General features: G+C 47.1%; 1 protein-coding gene across 2 annotated transcripts in view; it reads right to left on the bottom strand.

The window, feature by feature from the left end:
• Window positions 1–714: 714 nt before the first annotated feature.
• Window positions 715–13,454, bottom strand: part of LOC113015778 (lysine-specific demethylase 6A-like) — a 34,498-nt gene continuing 21,758 nt past the window's right edge. Inside the window, exons 12-30 of one of the 2 annotated variants that reach the window (XM_026158040.2) lie at window positions 13,098–13,317; window positions 10,509–10,646; window positions 8,514–8,645; window positions 8,321–8,389; window positions 8,119–8,226; window positions 7,206–7,607; window positions 5,961–6,814; window positions 4,987–5,116; window positions 4,778–4,883; window positions 4,453–4,658; window positions 4,298–4,359; window positions 4,023–4,097; window positions 3,577–3,725; window positions 3,361–3,475; window positions 3,083–3,270; window positions 2,279–2,420; window positions 2,074–2,200; window positions 1,490–1,660; window positions 715–1,283 (exon numbers count right to left, since the gene is read on the bottom strand). In XM_026158040.2, the coding sequence (XP_026013825.1) occupies window positions 1,254–1,283; window positions 1,490–1,660; window positions 2,074–2,200; window positions 2,279–2,420; window positions 3,083–3,270; window positions 3,361–3,475; window positions 3,577–3,725; window positions 4,023–4,097; window positions 4,298–4,359; window positions 4,453–4,658; window positions 4,778–4,883; window positions 4,987–5,116; window positions 5,961–6,814; window positions 7,206–7,607; window positions 8,119–8,226; window positions 8,321–8,389; window positions 8,514–8,645; window positions 10,509–10,646; window positions 13,098–13,317 (3,424 nt within the window). In that variant the 3' untranslated portion in view covers window positions 715–1,253. The remainder of the gene's footprint in view (window positions 1,284–1,489; window positions 1,661–2,073; window positions 2,201–2,278; window positions 2,421–3,082; window positions 3,271–3,360; window positions 3,476–3,576; window positions 3,726–4,022; window positions 4,098–4,297; window positions 4,360–4,452; window positions 4,659–4,777; window positions 4,884–4,986; window positions 5,117–5,960; window positions 6,815–7,205; window positions 7,608–8,118; window positions 8,227–8,320; window positions 8,390–8,513; window positions 8,646–10,508; window positions 10,647–13,097; window positions 13,318–13,454) is intronic. The other variant, XM_026158041.2, reaches the window with a different exon arrangement.

Below are 13,454 nucleotides of genomic sequence, written 5' to 3'. Positions count from 1 at the left end.
GTCGTGTTAAAATGACAAAACTCCTTCAAATTTAATGGCAGGTACTCTGGAAAAAATAACAGCATTCCATCAACAAATATTTTCAAGCAATAAATATGTATTTATAAATAGTGTAAATTTACATCAAGATTAGAAACATAAAACAAAAAAACAAACAAAACAAAATCACAAATTAAACTTAATTCCATAAGTCTATGTGCAACCCATTTTCTTTGTGACTTGGCTAGTAAGTTTTTTTCCCTATTTTTTTTGTTTATTTTTTTGTTAAACCTAAGAAACAAAAACATCAAAGCTTTGAAAAGAACGAGACGAAGATAAAATACATAAAAGCTGTGAACAAAAGAAAAAAAAAAGGGGGGGGGGGGGAGAGGGGGGAGAACCTAAATTCACCTAAATTCTTCACATTACAAATTTTTTTAATTTTATTTTTTTGGTGGGTGGGGGTCAGGTAGGGAGGATTCTGCTTTTCCAAACTCTTAAAGTTACTATCTACCATAGAAAAAGACCAGTTAGGCTAGTGCTCCTTAAAGGGGGAGAAGAAGGAGGAGGGTGGACTGAAGAAAATTTTTTTTTGGAGGGGGAAGTTCTACCCCCCTCCACAAAAAGAAAAAAAAGAAAAAAAAAAATCACCCAGTCATCGGAATAGAAAACAAGGAGAAAGAAACAAAGAGAGAGAAAGACGGGTTGTCAAGTCAGTAGTCTTTTACGGGTGGTGTTGCCAGTTGGGAGAGTTAACAAGTATCTACAAAACACCCCTGCCCCTTGTCCCCGCCCCCCACCCCACCTTCCCCTCCCTGTTCCCGATCATCTGATTAAGTCCTCAATTAAAACAGGGCTGAGCCATTGTCTCTAGAGGAGGAGTGGGGAGGGAGGAGAGGTGGGTGGGTGGCCTGGCAAGGCGGAGAACAGGAGGAGGAGGGAAAGAGAGAAAACAAGAGTCCCGTTATGGAGCTCGGTGTGGCGCCCTCTTGTGGAAGGCCCTCCGCCGGGCTCTTTGTACAGGGGTTGCATAGACAGACACGCTCCGCCGCCTCAGCCTCCAGCCGTCGCTATGGAGACCAGCCATACAGAAGGGGCGGCAGAGAGGGTGGGTGGTGGTGGTGGTGATGAGGGGGTCGGGTAGAGTCGGCCTTGGCTTTCCTGAATATCAGAAATGGTCCGTGTATGTTTGTTCTTTCAGTTTTTTTAGATCTCAGTACAAGTTCCTGTAAATGGGCTTCATGGCTCCACAGCAGAAGAAGAGTCGCCTAATGTCAAGACGAAGATGAATGAAGAGGAGGGGCCTGCGCAGAGAGAGAAGGAGAGATGGTACAGAGCGATTATTCCTCAAGTTCAAATCCTCTGCAGTGAGTTCCCGCCACTGCTGATGTTTCATATGGGCTAATATCGGCCCTGCTGGCCAGCTATCGGCAAATAAGATGGCACTTATCGGTTGTGTGTAAATAGTAGTGATATGAGCTTTGGGGCACTGACAAATCTAACGACTTACTAATGTGAACTGGTCGTAGACCTGCATCATGTCCTCCATCCTGTACTGCTCCAGCACCACGAAGTCGTCCAGTGCGGCGCTGCCTTTTCGGGCACAATCCTGGCAGTGGACCACGCACTGCTTCTTGGACAGGAGCTCGCGGCGCACAAACAGCAGGTTGAACACTTCCACCTGTGGATCACACACACAAAAACACGCGTTACAAAACTAAATCCACAGGCTGAGTTTCTCTTGCAACTGTCTGCGATTATCACAGCAATTGACAAAAGACACTTAATGGAAAGCTTTTCTAAAAAAGCAGCTGAAAGTATGATCCTCTTCTATCATCCTTTTGATTAGCAGACGACCTGCTCTACCTACCTGAGCCACATGCTTATAATTCACACGTGAAACACGCAGTTAAGGGACTAAACTTCTCTAATCTAACAATCCAGGGTGCAGAGTAATATTCAGGATGTGAGTGGGAACGATTGCGCCGACGACTATTATCTTTCACTCGAAAAAGCTGCAAAGCCAGAAAAATGTGACATCCTGTTAAAATTCACACCCCTGGTGCTGCAATGTTCCCGGTGTTGTTCACTGACCTCACAGATGGTGCAGTAGTGGGCCGGCTCGTCCCTGGTCCTCGGCCTCAGCACCGTTTCCTTGCCGGCTGCCGCCAAGGCTTCCTTCACCCACTGGCACTGCTTCAGCGTCCGCAGCAAGCAGTACCTGTGACGGGAACAGAGGCGTCAGCGATGGGTGGAAAAGAAAGGAAAAAAAGAAGCCGCAGAAGCCCCCGCGACTTACTTGATCATCTCGAACAGCTTGTGGTCGGACACTTTAATGTTGCGCGCCATGTTCCAGGAGAGGTGCACCATGGGAACCATGGACTTGACGCTCTGGAGCTTATTCCACTCGTATCGCTCCACAGCCAGCTTGTACTGGTGAGCTGAAAGAGCAGTTTAAAGATTTAGGAGAACATTCTGGACTTTATTGGACATAGACACGCACGGGATGCCGACAGCCAGGAGCCCTTCATCAGTCAGCGTAAGCATAAACAGTCACACAGACTACGTGGATTTAAAACTGCGCTGCAGTCAGCTCGTTAATCAGCTGAAAAGGGCAAAAATCAGCAGGGAAACATTACGGAGAAAGGTCAGAGCATCACAAATGTATTCATATTCTGAATGCTTCTCAACTTTGGCTCCCAGCTGATGAGCAAATAGAGACTTTTCCAGTAACAGATGTTTAGCAGAGAGATGGCCTGAAATACGAGGCCTGCCTCAGTCAAGGGTAACGACGGGTTTAAAAGTGGTTAAAAGCTGTTTTCAAAGCCGCCAGCCTCTATATTTTTAATCTCATAGGAGAAACACGAGTACATAAACTCCAGCGCTTTGGAGGTAAAATTGCTCGTTTTCTGTCAGCAGACTCTGGCGGAGTGTAACGGCTGCTTTAGATTTTCCTTCTGGCGGCGAAAATAAAATCAACCCGGCTGTGGATCAGAACCCTTCAATCACACCTCAGTGCTTCTGAGCTATAACTGTGGGTGAAAAAGGTTTATTACTACTACTATTATTATTAAGAGAAAATATGCTCTCTATGACTTCATACCGGTAAGAGGTCCCACGTTCCAGGCGATGTTATTGCACCAGCCAATAGCCTGCACCCAGTGCACTGTGCCAGTGTTAAGCCACACCAAGTCGCCCGGGCGCTGAATGAAGCGATAGACGGGCACGTCGGCCTCGTACAAGTCCTCCAGGTTAGGCCACCACGAGCCCATCAGGAAGTTGATGTTGTTCCTGGAGGAAGGAGGAGTTTGAGAAGAGAGGTTGGGAGGCGCGTGCGTATAAGCTGAGAGAACGAGAGGAGAAAGATAAAGAGCTCCTTACTTTTCACAGAAGTTGCTCATCACTCCCCAGTAGGGCTCCGGTACTGCAAACCATTCACAGTCTCCTGGTCCAATGTTGATGTTGACGGCACAGAAGTTATTGTGTTCCTGATGACCTGGGTGGGGGGGTGGGGGAGGGAACAAATGTTCTTTGACCACTTCAAAAATAAATAACTAAATGAATACTTTAGACATAATTTCTTGTTAGTGTGCTGACCTGGTATCCGGCTCCCAGGCACCTTCATGTAGAGCTGGACTGTGTTCATACCCATGATGGTGTGACCCACGTGACTGAGCAGGTTGCCGGCGGAAACCACTCGAGCGAAGGCTGGGAGTTTGCTGAGCTCCTGGAGCTGCTGTTTCCACCTGGCAGGTGAGACGAGAGCGGTGCTTAACTCAAACTGTTTAAAGTATCGTATTAATAACAACAACAATAATAAGGCAGATGTACTGCTGCGTACGTGTCCACAGTGCCAAGTTTAACATGGTTCAGATGAGCAGTTCTCTTATTTTTGGTTGAAATTTGCTCAAATAGTTCAGACTTTAACTCAGGGACAGCAAAGAAATCAAACAGATTCTCACACAGGCAGCTCTGTTTTTTCTGGGTTACACTCTCGAGAGACAAGCTATGAAAGGCAGATGAGACTTTGAGATGAGACTCACTTCCGTTCGTCCGACACGTCGATGTTGGTTCCAAACTTGATGTATTTCAAAGGTCCCCTTCTTTTGCGGGCAGCACTTAAGACACACAGAGAATTCCCAATAAGCCACACACAGAGTACGACCATAATCACTCGCAGAAAATATGTTCAGTATGTTCTGCATTATGTTTCTGCAGAAAACCAGAGAAAAGCTGAACAAAAATCAGAGCCTGGAGATTTTGTAACAGGGCCAAAATAATTAAACCTGGGTCTTTATTAAAGAACGCTGATAGGTACCTCTCTGCTGACGCTGGCTCTGTGTCTGAGGGCTCCTTTAGTGCCTTCTTTTCATTCTCTTCCTGCAAACAAACCAAAAAAGTGTGAGTTCAGGATTATAGTCGAGCTGAATCTTTCTCTACAGTCTCTGAAGTGACAGGCAAAGTGGAACTGACCCGCAGGGACTCTTGGAAGGAGGCGGCCTGATACTGGGCGTATTTGGCGATGGTGGTTTGGGAGCGGGCGCTCTCACAGCGCCACATTTTCTTGGTGCCGGTCGGATCCCAGTTCTCATCGGCGGGCTGGGAGAGCTGAGTCCAGACCTCCACCAGGTGCTCTGGATTGGCCTCGACCAACGTCTTTGTGGAAAACAGACCCAAGTCTGCGTGAAGAAACACACCCGCACACAGATGAAGCTCCGATCATCTCTGTGACGGCAAACATACACACACACACACACACACACACACACACACACACGTTTGTAACGGAGCCATTTACCCAGTTTGAGAGCTCCAGCCAGTCCTCGAATGACAGTGACGGGGTTGGAGGGGTTTGTGCAGAACTGGTGCAGCGGGGGGAAGAAAGCATCTCTCTTGTTCTCCAGCTGGTCCAGCCACAGGAAACAGAAAGTAATAATTTTTTTAATTCGGGCGCTAAAAACTGAAGAAATTTAAAATGTACTTATTTTGCTGATGGCTAATACTCACGTAGATGCTAGGTGTGGGAGGGTTGAGCTTGTCTTTGGGCAGGGCTGGTGAGGGTGGAGGTGGCAGGCGTGGCGGGGGGCACTTATCGAGGAGGATGCTGCTGTTGGACAGACCGTTCTTCCCCAGGTTTCTGCACATGCACAGCACACAAAACCTCCTCAGCCACAGCAGTGATGCAAACACTTCTCTCAAATTCCTTCTCAGCAATATCAGTGGTATCATTAGAACCTTGCAAGGTGTGATGGCACATTTTAATACAAAAAATGTAAACTAAAAAAAACAAAAAACAAAACCTCAAACCATTTATTTCCACTTGATGGAAGGTCTGTAATCACATGAAGGGCTCCGTTTAACTGAATAATATCTGCATGGCAACAAGACTGCCCAGTAGCCTTCTTCGGTGTTGTTGACAGTTACATAATAATTTGCTGTTAGTACTGCAGTTACACTGTAATTCCACAGGGAGGAGACATGCTCAAAACAACCCACACAGCCCGGCCATCCTGCTCTCATTCTGCACAGGCAGCAAATAAAAAAATGGTCTTAAACTTTGCTACGACTTTGGAGAACATTCCAGACATGTTCCAAACATTAGGTTACATAATTGAAAACCCTTAAACGCTACATTTCAGCACTAAATTAGCTGAGTGAGGCACACGCATTTTCTCTCATTTACACGGGAGCAGCTGCACATTTCCATTAGTACCTCAAACACACTTAACTCAGTGCTGTTCTTGCCAGAACATACTCAGCTCTAAGTCACTCTCAGTTTGTAAGATGCCAGAAAACTGGTGTTTTGCTAATGCACTTAAAGCCCCTGTCGCAGCCTGACTGCGTGTTCTTTGTGCATGCGCCAAAAAACAACAACAACAACAACGCCAATGCGATCGTTCCTGACGAGAGGAAAGAAGCGTGCTGTCTGAGTGCATCCGCAAGACTCCATAATGTGAAAGAAAAACAATGAGGCTTCTCACCTGCAGGCCTTCAGCACGTCTGTGGAGCTGGGGTAGATGGATATTGAAGACGACGATGACGACGACGAGGAGCTGTGTCCGTGCGGAGGCGTAGCTTTGAGACTGGTGACGGCAGGCGGCTCAGCCTTCAGCGGGCTCTGGGAGTCCTCGGAAATACCTCCTTTGCTGTTGCCGTTGACGGCGGGTGCAGTGGCTGCGGTGCCAGCAGGACTGTGGCCACATGCCTGGGTGTGCTCTGAGGATTTGGGCGAAGGTGTGGCGGTGGATATGGCAGAGATGGGCGAGGAGGCAGCTGAGCTGCCCTGTGCGTGGGGGGTGGAGGGCAGGACGGCCGGGTGGATGTTGTTGATTTTCTTGTGGGGATCCGAGGTGGTGGATGCCGCAGGCGCAGTCCCTTCTGACGGCCCCTCGCTCTCCTCTGGACCCTTCCCCCCTGCCAGCAGGGCAGATAGCCTAGGATTGTCTGCGCTAAGGCTCGGCTTGTCGCCGCCTTCTACCACTTTGCTGCCATCCGAGTGGATGTGATTGGCTAGGCCGTCCCCCTGCGCTGCTTTGCCATCAGCTGATGGCAGCGGCGACGGTGTCTTGACCACAGAGTTGCCGTTGCCGAGGGACGCGGCTGTGGCGTTGCCATCTTTGGTAGCGGACACACTGGGTCCTGCTCCACCTGAGGTAGAGGAGTGGGGGAGGGAGGGCGGGGATGGGAGGTGGTTATGAGGCCGCGGCGACGGGGCATTAGTGGAATGTCCAACCTGATTGTTGGGGTGCGCGAGGGTGGTGGAGTTGGGGGTCTCGGGGTGAGAGAGGGTCCCCTCACTGCTGGAGCCATGTGGAACAGACCCCTTCTGAAGCCCCTGAAGGAAAAAGAGCACAGCTGTTAGGAAGTGCACTCGTAGGCAGTAACCATGGACACGTGTGGCTGTAATTATGATGTGTAAGCTGGGCTTTTATACAGGCTCTGTGTCAGAGCCAGAAATGTGCCCATGTGGATGCACAGTCACATGTGTCTAAAATAATAATAGAAAACAGACGTAGAAAAAATGAATTCAATAAAAATACAAATTAAAATGAATAAAAATGTAAGTAATGTCAATGGTTTCTGACAGCTTTTATGAACGTAGCTCTGTGGATTAAATCACGCTTTTATCTATTACTTAACACGGCAGCTGAGAGCAGAGCAGGCACCGTCACCAGCGCTGGAATAAAAAACAAAAGAGAACAAAGCCCATCAGTGAGGCGTCTCACCTGAGAGGAGTTTAGGTGCAGGGCCTGGCGCGGCATGGCGTCCTGTGTTTGCGTGTTTGTGCAGGTGTGAGGTAGCAGTGCTGCACCGCCGCTGCCGGCAGGTTGCAGGTAAGGCACGTCTCCGTTGGGTCCTGTGGGCGCGGGCCCTGGCTGATTATTATTACTACTACTACTATTACTACTACTGTTACTACTGTCACCCGCGGGGAGCGGGTCCAAGTGTCCGTGCGGCGCGGAGCCCACGGGCCCGTTGGCCAGTGGCTGAGGCGGACACGGTGGCCGGTGGGGTCCCAGGTGGGGCCGCATGGGGTGCAGGCTGGGGTTGGGGGAGGGGAGGGAGTTGGTAGTGGGGCCGTTGGGGAGAGATGGGCGCACCTGACCTCCTGAGGCGCTCTGTCTCATCTGTGAAAGAAAAATAAAACAATACTTTGAAACTGTCAATCATAATCGCCGGCGAGTGATTTATCACATCTGAAAAACCAGATGGGTGAGCTGAGACAAACATGGAAGCAGCCAGGAGAAAACAAAAACATTCACCTCTGAGTGTTGAAACCTTCCACCACTGATGCGTGGTTTGGCACAAGATGCGACGGGTTAATGCCTCAACATGCCACAGCTCACCGTTAGAGTGATTTAAGAATAATGCTGTGGGGCTGGAGATCAGGCAGTGTTTACCCACTCTGGATTAGTGAGTTTATTTACTCTGCCATCACAGTTTAAAGCCTTTAACTACCGTGTTTATAGAAGCACCAGAGTCAGTGCTGATCTAAACCCAAAACATTCACCCGACCCTCGCTGTGAATTTCTCACGTTTATTCTGCAGCGTTCTTGTAAACTAATAGGATAAATTCAAGACAAAAAGGGAAAAGCGATGCTGTTCATCACTTTGAATATGCTAGAAGTTGTTCAATACCTGGTGCTGGTGCTGCTGCATTATGGCGAGCTGAGCCTCCAGCTGCTCCAACATCTGGAGCTGCGGCGGCTTCAAGTTGGCCCGATTACTCCGTAACTGTTCCAACATCTGAAGACAGACAGAAAGAGTGAGAACCATGTGACACCTAAAAATAATGATGACCTTTTTTTTTTTAAGATAAATAGATGAAAATGTTGCTAACCTGTAATTTCTGTGGTGAGAGGTACCAGTTGGGGACTGGCTGTGCTGGATTACTGGCCCATGAATCACCCTGAGGTGAAAAAACAAAAAGAAGCTGTATTAAGGTGAATGAAACTGGAATTACCGCCTCTGCCACCCCAGTTCAGTTCTGAGTAAACTCTGCTTACTACGAGGGAAACAACTGCCATATTTACCTTGGCAGGACCGGAGGCTTTCCTCCTCTTGGCTGGGCAGGACTGGTCGTCCGCTTGGCCAAGCGAGCCCACGTGAGGAGGCAGAGACTGACCCGAGCCCCCGCCCTCTGCACTGTGATTGGGCTTACAAGCCTGTGGGGAGGGGGATAATGGAGGGAGAGGCGCAGGCAAAAGGGAAACAAATCAAAGGAGAAGAAAAAAAAAAGATATATAAATGGATGGGTAAAACAAAGAGGATTGGAGCAGAGCCAGACGAAAAGAAAGTCATGAAAGAAGATGGTGGAAAAAGAAAAAAAGTTAAGGGTACGTGAGGAACAGGAAGAACAGGAAGAGGGAAAGAGGTGGTTATGGAGACATGGAGATGGGGATTGTGGAAAGAGAGAAACAAGGGAGAGCAATAATGTGATTCTGCGTTAAAGCTTCAATGACAGAAAGCAAAAAAACAAAACAAAACAAAAAAAACAAAACATTCCTGTGTGTCTAAAGGCGTTGCGTCAAATCACAGCAACACCCTCCAGGTTATCTTTCCTGTTTAAAGGAAAGCTGGGAAAACACGTACAGAGGCTACAACCAAACAGCATCTACAGCGCTCCAACTGTCCTCATGGGAAAGACTTAGTATGTTCCCAAGTTTGGCGAGACATTGCAAGGCAGTAGCAGCTGTTTAGGGACACAGTGGCATAACTCGACCTTGGAAGCCAAAGGTTACAAAGCATTCACACACTGACAGCCTTTAATATTAGTTTGGAGAAAGCTCATGAGCCAGATGTGACTGTACGGCCTGCGGAACAAGCCATCGTTTTAGCATGCTGCGTTAAAAACAAAGCCAGATGACAAAAACGCAGCTTCGGTTTATTATTAATATCATTATCATCACTATTACTGAGCGTCAGGCTATAAAGTCACACCTGACCCAATGAAATCGGCTCATCTGAAGAATTTCGAACAAATTCATTCGCGCTCGAGTCGAGTGTCGCCACGTCGGCTGCTAAGAGATCAACACATTCCGACAACGACGACCACACGCAAACACGGACATAGCAGAGCTACGGCTATCTACTGCATGACCGACGTGTTTAAATGAAGTGGAGGTGAAACACTGCAAGGTGCCTAGGTCAGCTAATGAAGAGGGAAGGGGAGGAAAGGGAGGCGGGTGGGGAGGAGGAAGACGAACAGAGCCAATAGGAAGCCTGGGGACAGTCTACGGCAGCACGACCTCACCGATCACACCGAGGCAGGGTGAAGAAAAGCCCCCACCAGGGAAAAAACAAAACAAAAAAAGAGAACGCATCAAACAAAAAAGAAAGAGGCAAAGTGTGTGTGAGAAGTAGAAACACAGCCACTTTACTTTTAATTAGAGCCCTTTAATCTGATCATGACGAGGGAGGGGGGGTGGAGGAGACTAGGGGTGGGGTGTAATCCCGAATACCAGGTTAGATTTAGGAAAAAAAGGATTAAAAGAAGAAATCGAAAAGGAAAAATAATGAGAAAAAAAATCATTTATCGGATTTTTTCGGTTTTTGAATCAAACTGAGTATGATGGGTGAAGCCATGTGACTGCTGGAGGCCAAAAAAAACAAAGAGAAGAAAAAAGAAAAAAAAGGAGAAGGGAGTGCAGCGGATGGATAGCACTTGGCTCGGTTTTGCTGTGAAGCGGCCGTGACCCCGTGAGCTTCTAGCAGTAGCCAATTGCGATAAGCTGCGACAAAAGAAGACTCGGAATGCAGTCGAGGTCTCCAATCGTGAGGGCAGCAGAGAAATAAAGGCGTTTTTATTTTGAGGGGTCGCCTTGTTATTGAGCTCAAGCGTTACCCATCGTTATGTACGACAGTGCATGCGTGTGTGCTGCCCTGCGGGTGTGTGCGTGTGTGTTTCGAGAGCCTAAGTGTCTGAGTTTGGACTCAGAGGAAGGGAGGGGAGGTAGGAGGCGGGGGGAGGCAAGAAGAGGGGAGGAAGGAGGAGTGGGTGGGGTAAGTTGCTCTATCTGGTCTCTCACCTGCTGTGGTGCACTGCTCAGGCCTCCCTGCCTGGAGGTTAGCTCAGCTGGGATTGGCAGACTCCATGCCTCCTCAATAAGAGGGAGCATTTTACTTTTACTCTGTAGGCTACTGAGCTGGGGGTTACTCAACTGAGCCTAGGGGAATGGAGAACGACGTGAAAAAAATAAAAATAAAAAAAATAATAAAATACAAGGCTTTTTCTTTTTTTACTTTTTTTTTTGAAAACGATGACCTCAAAACAAAGAAATGATTAGCAATGGTAAGTTGGCAGAGGTTAAAAATAAATAAATAAATAAAACAACAAGTGAAGCCAAGTTGAGAATCTGACAGTGATTATGCCAACTTGCACTGGTCTGGCTAACTCAACCCTACAGTCATGTCATTAACAACATGAGGAGGTACATTCAGCAACAGTGATCCCAAACACAGTCACAGTGTCCATTAAAACAAGCCAGTGGAGCTTGTCTTAATGCCATGAAATTATGCTATAGTAAACTGGGTGGTAATGTAACATTCCTTCATGCATATGTAAAGGAAAAAATGACAGCATAGATGAATAAATTAACGCATGAGATGTGGGGTCGCCCAGGTTTTAAATCTGCGGGAGGGCTGAGGGCCACTTCGCTCAGCTAACATCAGCTGTCGTTAGCGCCAATCGTTCTCGAAATCCGTAAAAAGGAGACCTAATTATTTCTCAAAGGGTGTAGCAGGTTTATTCTTTGACCTCCGAAGTCTCTGTTGTGCTTGTCTAATCGCATCCCTTAGGAATGATTTCATTTAAACCTCAAAGGGATGGTAAAGAACAGCAAAAGGCAGAGAAGAAGATTAAGGTACTGGAGAAGAGCCCTTTAGAAACCACATGCGTTGCTATCCAAGTGCAAGGGAGTTTTAGGATTAGGAAGGTTCAGAAAAAGGGAGAGGCTACTAATGCTAAAGGGAGCCTACTACGAAGCCTGCACTGGTATCATTTTGTGTCTGTGGCGTTCACTGCACTGTTTTCTGCCCGTTATCTGCATGAGCCACGCCAAACAACTCCGGTGAACCCCAGAGCAGCTCCAACAAATTAAAGCAAACTTCAATCAGGGATAAAGTAGGTTACACGTCTTTTGATTGGTTGAAAAAAAACATAAAGCCCAATGATGCTTATTCACAGAGCACTTACAATTACAGGAAAAAGATTCTCCTCATTTCCACATAAATACCTTAAAAGTGAAAACATTCAACTTGGACATCCATTCATTTCTCGATACAGATGATCCAGTATTGCATATCTGTGAGGAGGGAAACACTGAGCCTTAGCTCTTAACAGCCTGTGAGCCACTTTTACAGCAATAACTGCAGCTAACGGTTTCGCCTTTTGATCAGTCTGGCTTAGCTTGGAGGAAATTTAAACTATTTCATTAAAAAGAATGTAATCAAGATGCTGGTGAGCTTCCTCAGGCCCTTCTACAGCATTTCTATTTGACTTTGCATAAGACAGGAAGACAAACCCAGCCTCAGGAGGTCACAAGCCGGCCCCAAGCTTGGATAAATGGGATGGATGTGTCAGGAAGAACAAGCCATCTTGGCCGATATACATCACAACAGAATCAAATCATGATACTACCACCGCTGTGCTTCACACTGTCTTATGCACCGTTTCCCTTTCTTTGACCAAAACAATTTATTTTAGTCTCCTATGTCCACAAAACATTGTTCCAGCAGCTGTCTGGCTCACCCATGTGATCATCAGTAAACTGCATATGGGTAGCAGTATGCTTTATGGAGAACGGTGGCTTTCTCCTTGTAGGCCAGCCATTAATATTACTGTTAATCAGCGTTCTGCTGTTAGTGGACTCAGGAACATGAGCCAATATGGGAGGCTCAACCTGTTTAGAAGTTAGTCTGGGAACATAATTCAGGTTGCACAGGAACCACACTATGAAGTATAGAGGATAATTCTTCTTTACTGGCAACAGCAGTCTGACTGCAGATCAGTCGAATCCAAACTCTTCTCAGATGGTTATGTAATCTCCTCTGGCCTGCTGAACATCCACAGCTCTTTTTGCAAGGTTCTCAGAAAACTTGGTTCCTCGTGCAACAGTTGTCTTCCTCAAAGACGTGTTGTAAAGATCAGATTCCTGTTTTGAAAATAAAATCAGGCCACCCCACCTCACCTGACTGCCACCTCACTGACTGAAATCACGAGGTTACTTGACACCCTCCCCTCACAGATATGCAAACTGGGATGTGCTTATCTGCTTTAAAGGCATTGTGTGAAAATCAAATCATATTTATGTCACAATGCAGAAACACAGATTTGACCCTAAAATGTAAAAACGCTAACTTTATCCTGCAATTGTAAGAAGGAAATCGCAACCAGCAGTTTCAGTAAGCGTTCTCATCTCAACATGCTACAATTAAAGCTACTCGACTGCCTAACCTGGGGAAAAACCGTTTATGAAAACCTCACTGTTGCTGTTAGACAAATATCTTTGCACTTCTGTTAAATTTTCTTCAAACAAAATAATCCAGCTGACGCCATATACCCATCCAAACAGCCTTTGCATGGTTGCTTCTTCTATGATATCCTCCTCACCACCCACCTGCAGGCATTTGATGCGGTGGGTTAGCGCAACAGTGTTGGTGCAGCCCTTGCTGCGAGTGGCATTGATGTAGCACTTGATGGCGTCGTGCGGCTGGTTGCAGGACTCGTACAGCGTGCCCAGGTCCATCCAGGCAGCGGCGTGGCTGTGGTCCAGCTGCACGGCGCAGATGTACGCCTGCAGAGCGTCCATGGGCTGGTTCTGCTGCTGGTACAACACCCTGAGGACAGGGGCAGAGGGGGGAAGAGGGAGGGGAGGATGACGATAGAAGGGGGAAGAAAAATTATAATGATGATGCAGAAAAAAATGGTTTTAAATATTTTTCTTTGTGAAAACAAGTAATAGATTACTTTTAAA

Source organism: Astatotilapia calliptera, chromosome 23, assembly GCF_964374335.1.
Source record: "Astatotilapia calliptera chromosome 23, fAstCal68.1, whole genome shotgun sequence".
NCBI classification, from domain to species: Eukaryota; Metazoa; Chordata; class Actinopteri; order Cichliformes; family Cichlidae; genus Astatotilapia; species Astatotilapia calliptera.
This window is presented reverse-complemented; position numbering and strand designations above follow the sequence as displayed.